Source organism: Equus caballus, chromosome 11, assembly GCF_041296265.1.
Source record: "Equus caballus isolate H_3958 breed thoroughbred chromosome 11, TB-T2T, whole genome shotgun sequence".
Lineage (NCBI taxonomy): Eukaryota > Metazoa > Chordata > Mammalia > Perissodactyla > Equidae > Equus > Equus caballus.
Window position 1 is genome coordinate 47733285 of NC_091694.1, and position 20469 is coordinate 47753753.

The following is a 20469-nucleotide window of genomic DNA, read 5'->3' on the forward strand; positions in this document are numbered from 1 at the left end:
TTACCTTCTTTTCAACTATGTGTTATTTGGGAAAGTTTTGTACCCATGACCTTATTATTTAAAAAATTCTAGAACACTGGAGCTGGAGGGGCACTTATCTTAAGCCAACCTAGTATAGCTAAAGAAGCGGAGGTCTAGAGAAATGAAAGACCTTGCTAGGTCATACACCCAGTTTGCTACAGAGGTTGGACCAAAATTTGATCTCTATTCTATCCTGAACAAGAGGACACTGCTCAGCGATGCTAAGACTGCCAGGCAGAGGACGATGCTCCCAGTACCAGCACAGGCAATGGTCACAGTGGGGGCCACAGTGCCAAGAGCCCAGGCAGAAGGCCACGTGTGATGTGCAAGAGGCCAAAGTCTTAGAGAGAAGGGTGGCATCTTGTCCAACTGTCGGCAGTCTGTCCTACGCTAAACCAGAAGGATAATCTAAGACGTGCCCTGTCAAGCGCTAAATCCTTTTTACTTGAACTGCCTGTGGCAGGTGACTTTATCAGACACTCTTTTTCTTAAACTGCTAGTAACTGTCATGGTTTCTCTGTCAATGCACTCTCCTGATTCTCCTCCTACCATTCTGATGACAATATCTTTTAGTTTCTTTTGAGAGATCCTGTTCATTTTGGTTTCCATCTACCTATCCAGTATATATTGGGCACCAACTATGTTCTAATCATTGTGGAGTCTGTCCAAGGCAGTCCGTTCCTGGAACTCAGACATTTTAAAAAAACTATTATCAATGAACTGAAGTTATTCTTATCTCTGCCCTGACATTTCCATGAAGCATCAGCCATTTAGATTCTTTCACATTTACTAAATTCTCCAGCTGAATGTCTCAGATAACCTAGATGTCCTCGCACTCAACATGTTCCAAACTGAACTTACCTCCCCACTTCCAGATCCAAGACCATTTTTCCTATTCTGGTCAATGCTTCTACCACCAAGTCACCCAAACCAGGAAGATGGGAACAGTCCTAAATTCCACCCTCCTGTTCACCACTTACATGGATCACAAAGTCTAGTTAGTTTATCTCCTAAGTATCACAAGCGATCCTTATCTAATTACCACAATTAGTCTCCTGCTTTCAATCTCATTATCTATCCTCTACTCAGTTATTTAAAGATTTTTGCCCCAATTTCTATACAATATATAAGATGATTGTGAATATTAAAAAAATAATAATATATAGGTATTCATCTCCATGCCTAAGAAATAAAAACAATTCTCCTGAATTTGGTGTTTATCCTCTCCACGCATTTGTATAATTTTACTACATATTTATGTATACAACACACAGACTTGATTTGTGTTTAAACTTCATATAAGGAATATCATACTTATGCATTCTTCTACAACTTGCTTTTTTTAGCTCATCACCATGCTTGTGAACACCATCCATGCTGGCACATGCAGCTCTATTTAATTGACTTTCATTATGATATAGTATTATATTTTCATTTTACATTGTAATATAGTTTTACATAGTAACATGTAATCTTTTTGTCCATTCTCCTATTAATAGACATTTGTTCTTCCAGTTTACTGCTGTCACAATCAAGGCTGCAGAGCCACTTTTCTAGAAGGCAGAGAGGCCTCTCCCTTACCTAAAACCGTCACTGGTTGTCCAGTATCTAAAGCAGGGCTTTTCCTCCTGGTCTAAGAGGTTCCAGAGTGGCCTTTGGGGTTAGTGAAGGATGTCAGGGGGCTCAACTGAACCCCCTTCACTCCGAATGTTATCAACACTCACCAAATTATGATTTCAAGGGTTCTAAATTATTTTATATGCATTCACTCACTGAACTTTAGTTTAAAAAACATTCCTAAAGTTATATTCTTGAGAAGAGATCTACTTACCTTAATTTCATGATACCATGATGGGAAAACTCAAAATATATAAAAATCACATGCAAAGGAAAATCTTACCATCCATATTCGAATCCCATCTGCCAAAGAATACACCTGTGCAAACTCCTCACTCAGGGCTGTCTTGCCCCCACTGTGTACTGGGGAAAGGAGAGACCAAGAGATTACATTCAGTTAACACAATTCACCACTGCAACATGCAGCACAAAACAGTTTCCAAAGCTCCTAGTGCACTAGAAAAAGTCCTTGCCCTGACACTCACACAGTGGGGGTGGCAAGAGAGGCTTGGGGGGAAAAATTATCAGTTAAGACACAAATACCTGTAATGGGTTCTGTGTGTTACTTCAAACTAACTTTTTTCAAAGCAACAACATCTGAAATGGATATGCTATTAAAGTGAGTGAAATACTAAAAGTAAAAAATAAAAAATATTAAAATTAAAATAAAAAATATTAAAAGCGAATAAAAGATAAAATTATTGACATGCCAAAAAGTTCATGATATATATTAAGTTAAAAAGACTGGTTATGAAACAATATAAACAAAATTATCTTATCTAAAAAGGGAATATATATTAAAAACATGATGTATATAAACGCATATACACACATATAAATATAACTAGATAAAAGGACAGGTAGATATATAGAAAAATGTTAATAGAGAGGTTCTTGAAGTCTCCTGAACAGACATGTTCTTGAGAATACAGCTGATACTTATTTAAAGCTTTTCTGTACTTTGTAAGTTTCTACATGAATGGGTATTATTTTTATAATTAGAAAAATAATTTAAAAGTTGTGTTTTTTTTTAAAGGAAGACCTGTAAGGCCTGCTCCTTCTCTTCCTCTAAAAACCAAAGGATAATACACTAGAAGAGTGTGAAGCTCTCTGCCGAACCAATGTATAATGCAACAAGTACTCTGTGAATACCTAGAATGGGCCGGGCTCCATACCAGGCACTGGGAATGCAATGTTGAGAAAACAGACATGGTCCCTGCCCTCAAGTAGCTTATAGTCTAGTTGAAAAACTCCTCCTGTACATTTCTAACGCAAAAGAGTGACCAATTTTTAGACAAAGATGAGCAAATTAGCTAGACAAGGACCACTCCCAAAGCAGGTCAGTCTTGAAGCACCCATGAATAGCCCTTAAAGGAAGGAACAGAAAGAAGTGAGACCAACGGTGCCTTCTTCAAAGCCACAGTGGTAGGTATGTACAAACAACCTGTATTCAGTCAAATAGTTCCAGTTCCCATATCTAATTGTGTATTTCTCTACTGCAAGTAGGTAAGTGATATCTGAACATGATTTGAAAAGGAGCTGGGGGAACTCTCCCCCGACTAGAAACCCTCTGTTTCTCAGCTCTTAGCTCACAAGAGTTTTATCCCTCTACTGAAGTTCCCACAAGTAACAAAGATTGTCCAGCTTTCTTACTACAATTTGATTAGAAAACTGTATATTGAGGGGCCAGCCCCGTGGCTAAGTGGTTAAGTTCGCGTGCTCCATTTTGGCAGCCCAGGGTTTCGCCAGTTCAGATCCTGGGCGCAGACATGGTACTGCTCATCAGGCCATGCTGAGGCGGCATCCCACATGCCACAACCAGAAGGACCCACAACTAAAAATATACAACTATGTACTGGGGGGCTTTGGGAGAAAAAGAGAAAAAAAAAATCTTCAAAAAAATAAACAAATAAAATCTTCAAAAACATATACTGAATTTTTTCAAAACCATACAGGTCACCTTGCCCCCAACCCCCCAGCAAAGATATACTCTTACATATGACAACTGTTTCCATAAATCACTCATGCCTCTCTGTAGTTTTATTTATCTGAGCAGCTTCTTACAGGAGATATTAAGATTTGAGGAAGTAATCGAGATGTTTTAGAAATCAGGAAATAAATTCTGCAATGTGAGATCCAAAGGACTCAGCAGTAAAGGTAGTAGTGATAATAAGACCAATAATAATAATAATAATATCAGCAACAGTCAATTCCCTCCTCCAATGGAAGGAAGCATTTGTCCCTGCTTATTTCATCTGCACCATGGAAAGAACCCATATCCTGCCAAAGTGCTTGGGAAACCCAGATCTCATCTTTAGGTAGGGTTAGAAAACTTTTCCCCTCAAAGATTATGAGTAGAGAGAGACTCTCCCTCTTGGTGGGTCCTGTCAGGCCGCAGGCCACATATACAGTTAATGCACAGAGACAACATCGCTTGGGGACAGGAGGAAAAGAAATGGTGAAGAGCAGGCTATCACCAAAGGAAGCTGAGCAGGGCTGATGCTACACAGAAGCTGTAAGTCCAAAGACGAGAGTTAATAACTACATTTTCCCCCTTTGTTATTAGCACATTCAATTACCTAAACATCTCAGGTTTTAACTGGAATTTCTTAGAATGTTAGAGCTAATCAACTCTAAACTTTTACAGATAAAGATACTAAGATGCAGAAATGTAGTCTGATTAACCTGAAGCTGCACAACATCTAGTTTTTGAGCTGGGACTATAATCAAAGTTAAAGTTTTTTCCCATTAAAATTCTTGGCAATTTTCCATGAGAATTTTGGATAAAGACAAATCATCTGCTAATTAGGAAACCCAAGGCTACCCTATATTACAATCTGCTAACTATAAATTGGTCATGAATCTTTGACTGGTAAAGTGGGACTAACAAGATGAAGTCTACAGTTATAGAAATATGTTTATATTTAAAATTTTCACTTAAGATAGGCTTTCTTAAAACTTAGCAATTGGCCTTCAGATCAAAAATATTCCCTGTAATATAAGTTACCATATTTTTGCAGCTTCTCATATAAGTCTGGAGTGCGATACACCAGAGCAGCAAAGGTGGCGTTCACAGCTTGATCAATAGTGGAACCAGCAACTATATCTGTCTTTGGGGCCTGTTTTCTACATGCCTGTATGAATCCTTTGAAAAGTTCTGAATATGGCCCACAGAAGTTCTGGGCAGGATCTGACTGTGCAAAATGAAGAAGAAAATGATGGCAGGGATCATCACGGACGTTCTTAATCTGGAAACAACAAAAAAAAATCCATCATGTTTAACACACTCATTCAAAAAATAACATTTACTGAACACCTACTAGGCCAAAGCCAAAGTATAAAACACAGTACATACTCTCAGGAAGTTTAAATCTATTTTGGGGAGACCAGATAGATATATGGGTTAAAAAAAGGTAAACATAAATAAAACATTAAAAGCATTAAAACTAGCACTACTATAAAGCAAAAGATTATCAAGTGCCAAATGCCTAGAAGGGACACCCAGTGCTGAGAATTCACAGGAGAGAGCTCCCGGCGGGTTAAAGTAATTAAGAAAAGCCTCCTGGAGGATATGGGCTTTGGACTGGACCCTGAAGACTGGGCAGGTGTGGCCCTGAGGAACATAACCATTAGCAGAAGTTAAGAGTCAGTAGAGAGACTGACCTGGCCTGAAGTCTCAGCTGGGGAGTGGTGGGAACTAGAGTCAGATAGGTAAGGTGAAAGGAGACTGTAGAGAGCCTTGACTGTCACACTGAGGAGTTTAGACTTCACCCTGTGGGCAACGGGGAGCCATTAATGGTGCTTGGCAGCGGAATGACAAGAAAATGCAGTGATTAAAAAAAAAACTTGGTAGGTACCAATGTAACAATGCATGTGCAAGATGAGGGCCTGGATAAAGACGGAGACAGAGGAAATGGAAAGAGATGAACATCACAGGGAAGAATCCACAGGGCTTGCAGCTGACTAGATAGAAAAGGTGAGAACAAGGTGGGGATAAAGGTGATGCTAGGGAGCAGTGGCTCCATGCTAGGAAAACAATAATGACGATAACAGGAGTGAGCAGTCAGGGGAGACATCCTGGTTTTACACTTCTGGGTTAAAGGGAGTCAGAACACTGAAATGGAAATACCTAGCAGGAAGATGGAGATACAGGATTGGAGCCTGGGAGAAGAACCAGGGCTCGAAACTGATATTTAGGAATTATTTACACAGGTGTGACAGCAGAAGAGAGAAGAGAGGATAAAGTCTTGGTGGGCTGTGGGAAAGGGGAGAAAGCCTGAACAAAGCCTATTCTTTAGAGAAAGAGGAAGAAGAGAGGTCAATAAAGCAGGCAGATGGAGTGGTTACATGTAAGAGAAGACAGTGGACTACCATGGAATCAAAAGAAGAGAGGGTCTGAAGGAACCAAATTTAACAGAGAGGTAAAGGAGAAGAGAAGCTGAGGAAGAGTCCCTGGATTCTGCCTTTCACTACTGAATAACTTGGCGGTGGGGGAGGAGAGGAGAAGGGAGGCAAAGTAAGAGAGCAGGGACAGGGGAAGGAGAGATGAAAAAGAGACAGCCGGCAAACTTGCTTAGTTTTTTAAGTATTCTAAGCCTAAATAATGTGCTAGCATTCCATGGAGAACAAAAGGTGCAGCATAAATCATTTACTCTAAAGTTTGACTCAGTGGGCACTAGAAATAGACTCGACTTCTTTGTTTAGTAACTCCGTCAAGAGAGGTTTACTGAGCACCTACTACATTTCATGGAAGAGTCATTCATTCAATAGTTTTGAACACCCATAATGCACTGGCTCCTGTGGTACACCATGGGGACATCCAATGAACAAGAGAGAGTTTCTGCCCTCAAGGAGCTAACAGCTTAGTGGGGGTGATAGGATATAAACACAAATGTTTATAATTTAAAGTAATAAATATTAGTAAACATTTTCCATTCCAAATAGAAAGACAAGAGAAGAGTAAATACCTCCTTACTATCCTGGTGTGGGTGAGTGGGCCAGCTTGCTTCTAATCCCAACTCTGGACATATCTGATGCCTGAAGACAGGTTTCCACAAGGGAGAGTTTAGGACTAAAGCCATTTTTGCCTGAGGTACAGCCATGTTACTTCCTAACTCTGGAAAAAGAAGGCTTATGAGAGTTCTGTTTTTTCCTTAATACACCGAGACTGTTTGAACTGATAAAAGGTTAAAAAACAACTTGGACATTATTAAGACTTAGAGGGAATTCACCCACATTTATTAGAATGTTTAATTGTGATACTTCATAAACACATACCCCAGACGAACCCAAACCATAAGAAGTCCTGAAATGCTGCCATTCTGTGGAACGGCCTCAATTACGAGGTATCTTTGAAATGACTAATCTGTATAGCAAACTGAAAACAGAATGCAAACCACCTCTAGGGTATAACAGGAGACCATCTAGGAATGTGTAATTATGGGGAAATGTTCACAATTTGCAAACTTAAGTTTGTGAAAAAAGATGATAATTAAATACCCACCATTTAGGCATTTATGAATAGACACAGAAAAAACACCAGGTGGAAATCAATTAAAATGTTAATAATAGGTATTTCTGGGTGTTGGGATTAAGAATGGCTTTTCTCCTTGGCTTTTCTCCATTATGCAATTTTTCTATGATATTTTACTTTTATAATCAGAAAAATTCAAGAAACAACATAAAAATAAAATACACTAGAAAGTTTATTCTATAATTCTTGTTTCTTGGATAAATTTAATAAATAAGTTGAAGAAATCACTTTCAGACAAAATCCACGTATATTCACATAGTTAAAGGGTATGCAATTAATCTATTCTATATTTCTGCCTTCTTGTTGGAGTATACCAAAATTCACCTAAAAAAAAAATGACAACAATGCTGCTAAAAATCAGCTCTCCCCCACAATTTGTCCTCCATTGATGGGAAATCCACAGCACTCTTTGTGATGTGTTCCAAAGTCTGAGTTAAGAAACTTTATGAAAACGGTGTCAAGTCAACATTTTATTCTGGTTTGGTTTAAAGGAAACTGAAAGGGAATTTTATCAATCCCTTTGCTCTGCCATTCCATGGACTCAACTCACACGAGGGAGAGCACCACATTGCTCTTCAGCGTGGCTACAGCAAGAAAGGAAGGGGCAGAAATGTGAACTTACGATGCACAGACTTGAGTGCCATGCACTGGGAGGCAAGGCGCCCCATGAGTCGGGAAACAAGGAGCTGTAAATCCAACCCCCAAGACACGGCGACATCAGGCAGCCCATAGGCAGTGACAGTGAACTTGTAGCCCCACTCATTGTTACTGCTGTCAGAGTGAAAGAGAAACTGCAGCCGAGGACCAGCCTTAAAGGTCACTTTCTAGAGACAAACAAAAAAGTCATGTGGTCAAACAGATTTGAGAAGGCAGCATTTCAGTACTAAGTATGTTCTTCAGGACTCAAAAGAAATCTAAATTTAAAACTGGTGTATTTTCTCACCATTATATCTTATCACCCCCACCAAAATAGTAAAGGAGTAATGTACAAGAGTAACTGAAAGAGAAAATTCATGACTGCACCTCATGAAGAAGCAAAGTTGGCAGAAAACTGCTGGTCAGTTGTTCTAAACCTTGGATGCCCATCCACTCACTACCTAGTCAGCCAGAGGTCACACTCGCCCATTCCTTTGCTCCCAACCAAGACCACTGACAGCAGAGAGAAGGTCAGCAGTCTGAAGCAGCACGTAACCTCCCAGCCCCAGAGATCATGCAGACCTAACTGTGAGGTGGACTCCTGGCATTCCCCACCAAGGTCTGGGCCCTCCTGGACCCATCAAGCCCTTTCGTGCTAAGGATTACAACTTCCCATTTACTCTGAACAATGTGCTAGCAACCAGAGGGTGGCAAAGTTTTCCTATGAAGAACCAGACAGTAAAGTGCTAGACTTTCTGGGCCATACAGTCTCTGGAGTGACTACTCAACTCTGCCATGGCAATGCCAAAGCAGCTATGGATGACACACAAACAAATGGGTATGGCTGTGACCCAGAAAAATTTTATTTACCAAATAGGTGATGGGTTGTAGTTTGTGAAACTTGGAGATAAATGCTTCCTTTTACAAAAGTATAATATAAATGCTTTCCTTCAAAGACCATACCTCTATTCCCCCTTGAGGGCTGCCAAAAGGAGAACTGACGCAGAGGAGGCATGTCATCTCTTTCTGGGAATACCACTCACCTTGGGCCATTTATCAGTGCCCACTTTAGTGTCATAACGTGTTTTTCCACCTCTAGCGTCGGTAAATTCCAGATAATCGTACCTGGGAAAGCATAATCTCTATCACTTTCCTTCTCTCACTTTTGATCATTATTGCTTGGGAAAAAAGAACATGTGAGTCTTACCTTTTTTCAGTTTCACATCTCTCATCAAATTCCACCTCAAAATAGGTTGCCCCTGGGCTAACAAAGACAGACACCTCATGGCAATTATTTTCATAGTTGTGGGCAGACTCCTTAGTCCACGTATGTAACACCACAGGCTGCTCCTGCTGCCAAGTCTCGACATCCAGCTATGCACATAAACGAGTCAAGAAAGAGAGGTGTTAATCACTCTACAGGCAGCCACATGCAGTAAACTGTGTTTCTGTATTGGTGCTGCAGACAGATAGCCTTTGACATCCCTATACAAATCATCACACAAGCTAAAAATACACCTGACATTTCCACCTACATATATAGATCAACATACAATTATCATTCAGCAGAGTAGACATGTGGTTTTTATTGCATTGTAATAACTCTGTGCTTAGCTTTTATTTTCTAACTACAATAGAAGTATTTCTTACATTTTTCTACTAGCATGAATTTCCAGTGGGAAAAAACACTGAATTAGGAGTTTAAACAGCTTAAACTCCTATTTGAGACCTTGGCGAATCTGAGCCCATCCCCTCTTCTCCCTCCTTTTTTAAGTCTTTGCTTTTTTACCTTTAAAATTGGCTTTAAATATCAAACCTTCTAAATGGCTTTTCAATATACATTTTCTCTTCTAGACTTCAATCTGGTTATTCACTTACACGGTTTTTATATAACTTCATGTGCTACAAAATGATGAAATTAATCTATGTCCAGCTTCCTCTGTGTCCCCTTTCTAACACTGGCCATGCCAAATCAACTCAGACTGGCATTTATCCTTGTTGGCAAAACCACTACTAAAATATGGTGAGTCTTCTAGAGGCAATTTATTTGTGTAGATCTATATTCAGTGGCATGTTTCATTAAGTGTGGTCACACCACTCCTAAGAGGGGATAGAAAGCAGGTTCCAGTGCCAACTCGAGTTACCTTATCCAGTCCTCCTTCAGGGTCACTGCAAAGCTTCTTCAACAGTTCTGTTAGGGTACTAAACTCTCTCAAGAGTGTGCAGTGTGAAATGTCTAAAGTGCAAAAGTCCAGCAGAAAGATTACCTAAAGGAAGATGAATGAAGCACTCAGTGCCCACCCCAGACTCCGCCTGGGGGGCAAGTCTCCAACCCCCACCCGCCCTTTACAAACAGCTGCCACTTTTTCTTACCAGTTGACGAGCTGCCATTGAAAACACCGAATTACATAATTTTTCTACTACTGTTTTTCCACTATACTGTGACAAAAGGGATTCCAAGATCACTCTCATGCTTGTCAGAAACTGTCCCACATCTACCAAAACATAAAGGAAACAATTAAAATTTATATGGTAGAAATATCACTGGCTTGGTCATCATCAAGAGCAAAGCAGTGACCACAGCTGTGGAGGGAGGTCCACATCTGAAAGACCACGAGGCCATTAAGTGCCATACAAATCCTTTCCTCTGGGAGGGAAAAGCAGTGCAAATCTCAGTAAAAGATTACTTTTAAAGTGGGTGATTTATTCATTTTTTTGACTTTGCTGCTTTTTGACGAGGTGGAGATATCACTTGTATAAGTAAAGTCACATGGCTGGCCAGCCCAGCTGCCCGTGGGCCTTTCCCTTTGTTTACAAAGGGCCCATCATCAGGTGCACCATCCATGGGCCAAGCTTTAGGAGGCAGGGCTCAACAGTGTAAGCATTTTTGTCACAGCTGCTGAGAATAAGTTTAATGGGACTGAATTTTCCACATACGATTTCTCGAAACCTGTTGAGTTTCATATAATTTTCTGTGGGTTTACGGGGCATGAAGCTGAGTATTTTCAGTAATCAGCAAAGATCTCAGCAGTACTCACAAACTTGAGACTTTGACAGTTTAAGACTTTCTTTTTTGGGTGGCTTGAGGAAAACAAGGATGACAGACTCTACTGAAGAGTGCGACAGCATCAAAGAGTGCTGTATGATTACAAAGGCAACGTTTAGGCTGCGAAATGACCCAAACTCCAATAAAATACTTAGGCACACCCCCACATTCAGACAGGAAACTGGACAGAAAGACATGCTACAGAATTCTATTTTAAGAAAAAAAGAAGAAAAAACCCCAAAGACAGATCTGATTTGTATCAAAGAAAAGAAAATCATATGTACACTCTAGGCACGAGGTACGAAAGCAGAGAGGACACACACAGATTCAAAACCCAAACACCTGTCTTCATAGATTTTCCTCTGAAACTCACATTTTTCAAGAAGGTCAACAGCAAGATCTTTGGCTCCAGAGTCCGTGCTCTTCAGCTGCAGGTAGCACCAAGAGAGCAGGCTGCCTTGGACGGACCAGAACAGGGAGAAGAGCACAGAGTGAACCTCCCCTTGGGCCCCATCGAGCATCAACAGCTCACACTACAAGGGAGGAGACAAACAGAAAGTGTTCACAACAAGGCCATTCACAGCCAAGGGCATTCTCTAAGACAGCAGCTGTCACTGGCAAAAAAACTTCTAGAGAAATGGGGAATAGTCAGGAAAGAGCTTTCAACCCAGAAGTGACCAAGAAAGATGGTGTTACGAAAGCTCCTCTCCTGCTCTCAGCTTTTCGGAACCTTTACAAATGGTTTTCGCTCCATATGTCACGTCCTTCTGCCCCTCAGGAACCTTAGCCCACCGCTTATCTCTTTTCTCTCTCACATCTTCAAATCCCTCTTCTCTCTGGCTTCTTCCCCTGAGCCTTCAATCAAACCTATCCCACCTTAAAAAACAATTCGCCATCCCTCTGTGGCTCTCTAACCATCAGCTTTCTTCTCTGGAGTTTCTCTGAAGAGCCACCTGAGCTCCAGGGATAAACTCTCATAAATAAGAACCACGAGATATGTGCACATCATTACTGCTGCATAGTTGCCCCAAACTGGAGACAACCCAACTAACTCTCCAAAGTGAAATGGATGAACAAACTGTGGCACACTCAAAGGGGACACTGTGAGCGAGTGAAAATAAATAAACTATAGCATATACATCAACATGGATGAATCTCAAAACGCTACTGAGCAGAAAAAACATGCCACAGAATCGTCCCCTCACTCATTTGCAGGAGCTGGCTGATTGGGAGCCGAGGCAGCTGGGAAACCTTTGTGCTCCTTTGTAACGGTCACAGGAACAAAGTTACATTCATGCTGTAAATGAGGGCTCAAAGGGGAGGCACAGTGACAGCTGTATCTCGTGCTCCTAAAAGCATGAGGCAAGGAAGACAGGGAGCAGCCCCCAGTTACCTCTCGAGCAGCAACAGAGAGGAGAGTGCTCATGACTGCCAGTACTTCGCTGACGTGCAGGTCTGCCAGGTCGCCTTTCTCAGGTAAAAGTAGAAGGCCACCTGGATCCTTATCACTGAAAGGACACAAATGAGTCATGACACCTTGTTTCAGGAAGGGGATTTTCATGCTTTCTATCTTAAAAGACAGAAAAGGTTCCAAAAAAAGAACCTAGCAAGATTTCAATGTGAGTTCTATGGGATGTGAGGAGTTTGGGTCAGGAGAAAGGGCATGGTTCCAGCTGGGTCTGTGCCACTGTCTGTCCACATGGCCTTATGCAAGCACAGGCCCACAAATCCTTAAGTCCTTAGAAGGATTCTGAGGAATAAATCCCCTTGACCACCAATGGGAAAGACACCTAATCTCATGACTGCTATTGACAATCCAGGCTAAACATTCCCTGTGTCTTCAATGTTCTTCACATGACAGCCCCAAGGCTCTTTCATCATCCCTGATACTCAGCTCTGAACACATTTTATAGAGCCCTCTAAGTCTGGCATCCATGCCAGGTATAGTCTGACTCGCAGACAATAGCTTGGGCTATTAGTTGCTTCCCTCCTTCAAGAGTCTGTAGTCAAGGCATGCAAAAACCTCCAACGCATCCCCTCCCAGCACAGTCTTCTGCTAAACTACCATTCTGTGCTTCTGCAGTCAGGTTTTAACGTAATTGGGGTTTTAGACTTGAGTACAGGACCTCAAGCTCCTTTGGCTTCAATTTTTTGTCTTCAAAAAAATCACTTAGAAACCGAAATGTTCCAAGAGATCCTCAATGGGTTCAACTCGAAATTTTCTAATGACTGGGACTCGGATTAAGCTCTGCACAAGATTCTTATTCTACCACTATTTTAGCCACTCCTGTGACTCTAGAAACTTGGCTGAGAAGAAGAAAGTTACTTGGTTACTCCAAAAGCACACGAAAAGGAAGGGATAGCTAAAGAAGACAGCTTTGCAAAGATGGGAATATTGGACAAGTGAAATGAATTATAAACTTACCTAAAATACGTGCACAGTGAGCGGAAAGTGAGCTGCAAGGACTGCTTGTGGTCCTGCTCAGTGACATTCCTCTAGAAAACAAGAACCTGCACATTCAGAAAATCTATTCCATGACATTCCAGACGCCTAGAGCAGCACGAAATGCCACTGCTCACTGTTCTCAGCATGAGGAAAGCCGGGGTCAGCAGACCACCTCACAGCACCCAACTAAGACCTGGCTTGGCTCTAAGAGGGAGCAGAACCACCCATCTAAAGAGAAGATGGCCAGTTTACTGTTGTTGACTGCTGGAGTTCCATCTTCAAGTTTTCCTGCAGGAAAGCTTAATGCAAATGTTTAGGAAGATGAACCCCAACAGATGTGTGCTTTTCATCACTGGCACGCCATCACAAGAGGAGAGGGCAGGGACAGAGTGCATTTCTTGTGAGCTTTCTGTTTGCTTTTAAATAGGATCTAAGCTTTCCCTATATATGCCAGAACAGCCTATGGCAACAGGTAAAGGAATCACACCCCTGATGGGGCACTTTTTTTTCCCCTTAATTCAATACATGTATTGAACAACTGCTGCTACACAAGGCACTGAGGGGGATTTCTAGAGGCCCTGCCTGGCACAGGTGGGTGGGAGAGATAAGCTATGGTCACAAATGACAGCAGTGCTGTTTAATTCACCAGCATGAGAAGGGAAAATATAACCCTTACCACTGCTGTCAGAAGGGATGGACAAAGGGAAAGTGACTGGGTTGCTCTGTTAATAGACAGCACTGTCATTCAAGAGGTCATACGTCCTCTTTCTATTTTTCTATGTGGGACACATGCAACAAAAAAATCATTTGCTTAACTGCCTGGTAAATGCTTCCAGCAAACAAGTAGGACAGAGACCTGCCCACAGTCCAGTGGGTCAGGTCAGCTGATGCTGTCAACGGCTATAACTCACAATGTGAAAACGGGTCTCTCGAGCTGATATGCCGATTTTGCAGACAGCTGAAATGCAACCACAGATCCTTCCTCCTCTCTGAAGCCTTCCTCATGCAGCCTCAGCACGACTCTCCTCTAAACGCCCAGTGCATGTGGGACCAGATTTCCCTTGTGGCAGGTGTTCCCAAGTGGGCCGCAGTCCTTTGACATCAGGGGTCACATTTTACACTTCTTTTGCTCCCTCTCATTTCTACAGGCCTTTACACACCCCACAGAGCACTTTTTTCTTATGTTTGCTAACTAGCTGCTGTACATCTTTTTAAAATGCTCTGTCTAGTTTTCTTTGTCAAACTCTTACAAGTGATTCTATTAGTTGCTTGTCTACACAGACAATAAAAAAGAATCTATAACCATATCATCTATAAATAATTATTATTTGTTTTATTCTTTCCAATTGTTATTTAAAAAATCTCTTTTCCTTGTCCTATAGCACTTGCCAGGCCCTCTAATACATTTAGGAAATTGAAACTGACAAGATACACAGAGAAAACAAAGACTAACAAATTTTATCCCAATAAACTAAAGAAATAGAATCCATACAGTTAACGTAACTAATTACCATCATGGTGAAGAGATGGTTCCGCCGGGTCTGTCGATCAGGAAAGAAGATGGCAGCCCCGTTGAGAAGAGTATTCCTGACTTCTTGTTTCAATATTTCCAGAGGCACAGAGTCTCCATCCACCCTATCCACCACTGACAAAAATAAACAATGGAATCGACTTCAACATATTCCATCTATTCACTTTCAATATATATGGTATCTACTTTAACTAGCCTATAAGCTCACTACTCTCCATTTTGTAGCTAACAACAGAGCAAAGAAATACTTCAGTATATGCCAGGCAGTATAAGGAAATTATTTTTTGTTTGTTTGTTTACATTAAAATAAAGACTATATACACCAGTTTTTATTTATTTCCTTGTTCTTTTGAAACACAACTTGGCAAAGCCTTAAAAATAACTTCAGATGATCACATGCGTTTTATTTTAAATTTATCATTACAATTTCTCCTCTTCAATCTATCAGCCTCATCCCAGTGTCTTAGCTGAAGTAACGACTGCAGAGTGCGATAATAATTGCTCTCAATATAACACATCTGTATATTAGAAAGCAGGAGGAAGATGTTGAGGAGGAAATTTCAAATAATGATTCAAAAGAAGATCAAGAGAAATACTCATTTTCCAAAGAAGCGGTCTCTTCCCTGGGCTTGCATAATCACAGGACCCCCCTGTTCTCCACAGCAAGAGGCCCTGCAGGCTACTAGCACAGAGTCACGTTAAAGAAAAAACCCCAGCTCCTACCACCACATAAGTGTGTGTAGAGCTCCTTGGCAGCCTCCACTCCTCCCGGGCTCGGGCGTCGAGCCTGTGCATCCTCAGAGGCAGCCGGCGCGTCTCTCTGCAGCACTGAGAAACAGCTCTGGAGGAGCTGCAGAAGCAGGGCCTGGGCACAGATGCATTCTTCCCTCGAGCTACAGAAAGATAAAGAACATCAGAGTACAAAAAGGCACGTTGCTTTTACCCTCCGAAGCCAAATAGCTGTCTACAAAGGACTTTCCTCTAGGCATCAGGCTCGGCAAAAAGAATGCCAGTTGAGAGGAAGGAAGGGGGAAAGGAAAGATTTCTGCACTAGGGAGAGTCTGAAGATACAGACCCCATCTGACTTAGCCCACCATGGAGGCGAGGAAATGCACATCTGATCCCGTCTCTTCATCTGTAAAATAGGGATACTACTCTAACACTTGACCCGTTCACCCCATAAGGTTGCAGCGAAGATCAAAGGAGAAAACATTTGTGAAAACATTGCCCAGCAATAACACGTTTCTATAATACTATTACATTTGTTATTTCTAGGTGCTATTTCCCATAACCAAATCTTTCAAATCAGAACAATATAAACTAGTGGAAAGTAAAGAATCTTAGAAGAAAAAAATTGTCCATTTAGAATAGCAAAATTCAGTGTTTTCAGTTGTGGTTATATGATTATCACCTTGTAACAAATTCTGACCTACTTTTGCTTTAATTTACTGTAAAAATTCCAGAAGATCTGCAAGTCAAGACCCGCGAAGTCCAGAAAAGATTTATATTTTAAGCCACTTTCTTTCTGCTGCACCTAAAAAATTATAGACCAGAAAAAAAAAATTGAAAAATGCACTTAGAGAAATATTGTAATGGCTCATTTACTTCTCATTGTTAAGAGATGAAGTGGCTCCATGTGGGTAAAATTCCCATATAAGTGATGCTTACTCTTAACTGCTAAAAAGTCTATGAACAACTATTTCTCGTGTGAAACTTTCTAAAATATATACGCGCGCGTGGTGTGTGTGGGTATGTGGCTATGTATGTAAATGTACACATACACCTAACACACGCACACACATCCATGAAGGCTCCCACCGCAGCCAGAACACAAGTGAGCCTTTCCTCGATGACGATCACTGTCCAGGACTCTAGCATGTTTCGACCCCTTCCCTGCAGAGTAGGCTGAAAGGTCAATTCCACTGTAAACGCTCCTGCTGTCCCTAAGCACCTCCCTCTCATTTGCTACTTTCTGCTGTGATAGCAGAGCTTGAACAGCAAAGACCAAACAAACCACATATAAACTGAGTCACCCAAATGTGCCCTGAAGCAGAATGAAGGTCAAGAGTGGACACTGCTGCATGCCACACATGAGAGGCCACCACCGGATTCCTGAGGTAGGCCGTGTTCTCTACAGGGATGGCTGCAAGAATATTCCTTTGAGTGAGCTGTCACTATGCTTTTATTAGTGACTGCAGAAGTCAGTATCAAAAACACAAATGACTTCAAGTCCTGACATCATTTTGGCACTTTTAGTAAACAAACAGAATTCACCTACACTTCAGGAATAATTCTCCTAGGACTTAAAAAAGACATAAACCCCATAAACTTGCTTTCTCTCTCCTGTCTACCATCAGCAACTGCAGGTGGGAATCATTAAGATGTGTCTGTAGTTCTATTTCAGGAAACCTCACAGGGATGGCACATGCTACTTAGTCTTTGACTGATGCCATCAATGCCAACACCTTACTCCCTTTGGCCTTCCAACATCATCACAGCAGCACGATGCAGCCATGCTCATTCATACTGCGTGGCTTCAGCAGGACCACATTTCACTGGTTGGTGTGCATTTCCCTGAACACCGTTATTTATTTTTCCCAAAGGAACAAGGTCTAACAACCGAGGAAACAATACCAGGTCATGGGCGAGCTGCTGGATGAACTGAAGAGTCCTGAGGAGCAGTGTGGCCCCACAGACACGCTCCTCGGCGTCCTTTCTGCAGCGAGCACAGACAACGCTCTGTTCTGCTTCTGTTCTCGCAGGCCGGAGGTACCCACTGACGCTCAAGCCTTGTACTCCCAAGCGCTCTGCCGACTCCTGACGGGTGCAGAGGAACTTCACCATCAAATACTAGAAAGGGTAAGAGAGATTTAAGGAGAAAGACTCAGACGTCCTGGATACTGATGAAAGGGAGATAAAGGCTCTTCTGGGAAGGTCTCCCTGTGACTTTAATAATATGTTAGGTACCACTATGCCTAGCACTAGGGATACAAAATATAAGTCCAGCATCCACAACAAACAGAAAAAAGACAATACAAACGCTGAACGAAATCAGGTTTAGGGAAAGATCACAATAAGAGAAATGGCATCCCTGCCCGTTCAAGGCAAAAACAGGATAAGAGAGGACGAATAAGAGCAGCACGCCGGCTCTGTGGCACAGCCAGTTTTAAACAGAAATCAGACATATGGTGAAAACAGTCAATGCCCTAAGGAATCATCTCAAATCCCCCAAATGACATCTGCAACCCATGCGCTGGGAGTCCAGGACACAGCCTTGTCTGCGCAAAGCTAAAGCCATTCTAAAGCCCAGCTTCTGTGCAAACTATCTGCTCCTTGAGTGAAAGCTCCTTTGTTGAGGGCCTTTCAGAATTCACTACTCAACTGCATAAATATTTACTGAGCACCTACTATGTATAAGCCCTAAAGATAGTTCTTATTTCTCTAATTTAAGCTTCTTACAAAGATTTACACTAGAGGTTAAAAAAAGATTAAGAAGCCAGATAATCACTGTTTCTTTCACAGCTATGGAAACACATCTCTCTTGCATTGATGCCTGTGTACTTGCTGTTGTCTCAGCCTGTGAATCCCTTCCCAAACAGCTCAGCCTGGCTAAGATGGCTTAATCAACTTCCAACACTTGGCATCACACCACCTTTCCTGGGAAGCCTTCCCTAGTGAATTCCAGGTGAGCTCAGTCTCCCCTGGGCTGCAACAGCCTCCTGTATGCCCCTTTCTCACAGCCCACATCACAGTGTCTCACACAACTGGGTCTCCCACTAGATCATGAACTCCCTGAGGGTCACAATCACGTGTGATTCACCTCCAGGGTTCCAGTGCTGACACAGGGCTGAAACCGAATACCCCAAATCAACACTTACAGAATAAAAGGAGGGGAGTGGGCAAATATGTGAGGGCCACAACTCACTAACGCTTACTTTGGCAACTCTGCACTGTTGCAACTTGAATTCTGCTTCATCCCACTCTTCTTCCAGCTCAAACCAGCCAATAGGATCATCCTCTCCAAGGTCATCAGGTGAGCAACCAATCCTGTAAACACAAGGGTAATCACAAAATATTTTCCTATTTCTAAACATCTCAAGGGTCTAACGAATAAGGCACATTCTACATGGAATTTAACTTGTATACGTGGCCTGTTCATTAACAATCAAGGACTGGGTATGGCATGTGGTGCCTCTTTGAACCTATGAGGTAGTCGGAGGTAATTTCTTCCCTATTTCTCTGCCTCCTCATCTGTAAAATGGGAACTATGACCAGTCCAAACTACAAGCTGAGAAGGGAGAGAAGTCTGCTTCTTTAGATAACTAACTGGCTTATCTGAAGAATGAGACATGACGTCAAGGCATCTCAGATGAGCTAGTCAGGAGTAAGGCACACTGAACAGCTGGTGTGTGCTTCGGGAAAGATCCAAAGGAGAGGGAGGTTTAGTTTTCTTCCCCTAGGTCAGGCTAACGTATGTACAACCAGCCTGAGGTGTGGGCCACTTGCCACAACTGAAGGGTAAAAGCTGAGAGGGTTCAGACCCTGGAGCTCCAAAAGGAGAATACTTCAGCCTTCACAGGCCTCAGTGTTCTTCCCTATTCCTTAAGAAGTCCCTCCAGGAACACATTTCAGCCTCGAGGCTGAAGAAGCACAACTCTGTGCCACTTCTTTTTAAAAACTGGATACTTGAATGGTACTCCCTTTTCAGGAAGTAGATAACTAAGAAGGAGAAGAGGGCAGTCCTTTCCAGTAACATCGCTAAAACTTTATATGATTTAGTTAGTGTTACAGCTAAGAAGCTTGCAACGCATGAGGATTCTGTATGGATAAGTAAACATGGGGAATAATGGCAAGAAGAGAAAAAAAATAAAAGACCCAGAGTAGGTTCTGTAAGAGGGAAAAAACATTTCTTCTAACCTAAGTCTTTGTTAGCATAAACATTTCATGATATACTTAATCCTAAAATGAATGGGACAGGTGTACTCTGTCTTAGCCCAAAACCACGTCAACGAGTTTTATCAATATTGTGTGTTTAAGAAAATTTTAATTCAATCTTCAGGAGGCCACAAGGAAATCTTTGAGATACAGAGAGCTGGCAGGGTGTCAGAGAGCAGAGACAAGCAATCTTGTTCACTACACCACGTGGCAGGCAAGGTGGAGGAAAGAGAGCTGAATACTAGTCCTCTTAAGTATGCACAGCAAGCAGCTAGCCCCGGAGCATGCTGACTAACCAACGTCTGACCAGAGGGAAAGGAAAAAAAAATGCAGGAAGATAGATGTATGCACATTAACATTTTATTTCCAAAATGGAGAGGGACTGATAATATGTAAGCCAACCAAATCTGGATTTCAGAGTAGTTCAGGCTGAAACCAGGAGCTAAAATCAACAAGGGAGTAGTGAATAGGCTTGCATTTAGGTTTAAAAAATCATCCTATATAAGATGTAAAGGATCTTGTTTGATAGCAGGTTTAGGGAAAAGGACCTATTTTAATATGTCCCAAAAGTGGGCCATAGCTGCTTAAAAATAAATGTAATCTCTAATTAACATTAAAAAAGAAAAGCATCTTTCAAAAGGGCATATATGTGTGATGGGAGGGAGATTTGTTCTAATTCATTTAGAGGGCTGAAATTAAGACCA

General features: G+C 41.7%; 1 protein-coding gene across 3 annotated transcripts in view; it reads right to left on the reverse strand.

Annotated features, from left to right (window-relative positions):
- ZZEF1 (zinc finger ZZ-type and EF-hand domain containing 1) overlaps positions 1–20469 on the reverse strand; it is a 112725-nt gene that overhangs the window by 54299 nt on the left and 37957 nt on the right. For all 3 annotated transcript variants that reach the window (XM_023653285.2, XM_023653286.2, XM_070227910.1), the window contains exons 12-27: positions 18766–18877; positions 17465–17680; positions 16264–16364; positions 15554–15723; positions 14811–14944; positions 13279–13349; positions 12247–12361; positions 11227–11386; positions 10181–10302; positions 9952–10074; positions 9015–9181; positions 8851–8932; positions 7794–7995; positions 6606–6754; positions 4646–4886; positions 1922–2001 (exon numbers count right to left, since the gene is read on the reverse strand). In XM_023653285.2, coding sequence (XP_023509053.2) covers positions 1922–2001; positions 4646–4886; positions 6606–6754; positions 7794–7995; positions 8851–8932; positions 9015–9181; positions 9952–10074; positions 10181–10302; positions 11227–11386; positions 12247–12361; positions 13279–13349; positions 14811–14944; positions 15554–15723; positions 16264–16364; positions 17465–17680; positions 18766–18877 — 2245 coding nt within the window. The remainder of the gene's footprint in view (positions 1–1921; positions 2002–4645; positions 4887–6605; positions 6755–7793; positions 7996–8850; positions 8933–9014; positions 9182–9951; positions 10075–10180; positions 10303–11226; positions 11387–12246; positions 12362–13278; positions 13350–14810; positions 14945–15553; positions 15724–16263; positions 16365–17464; positions 17681–18765; positions 18878–20469) is intronic.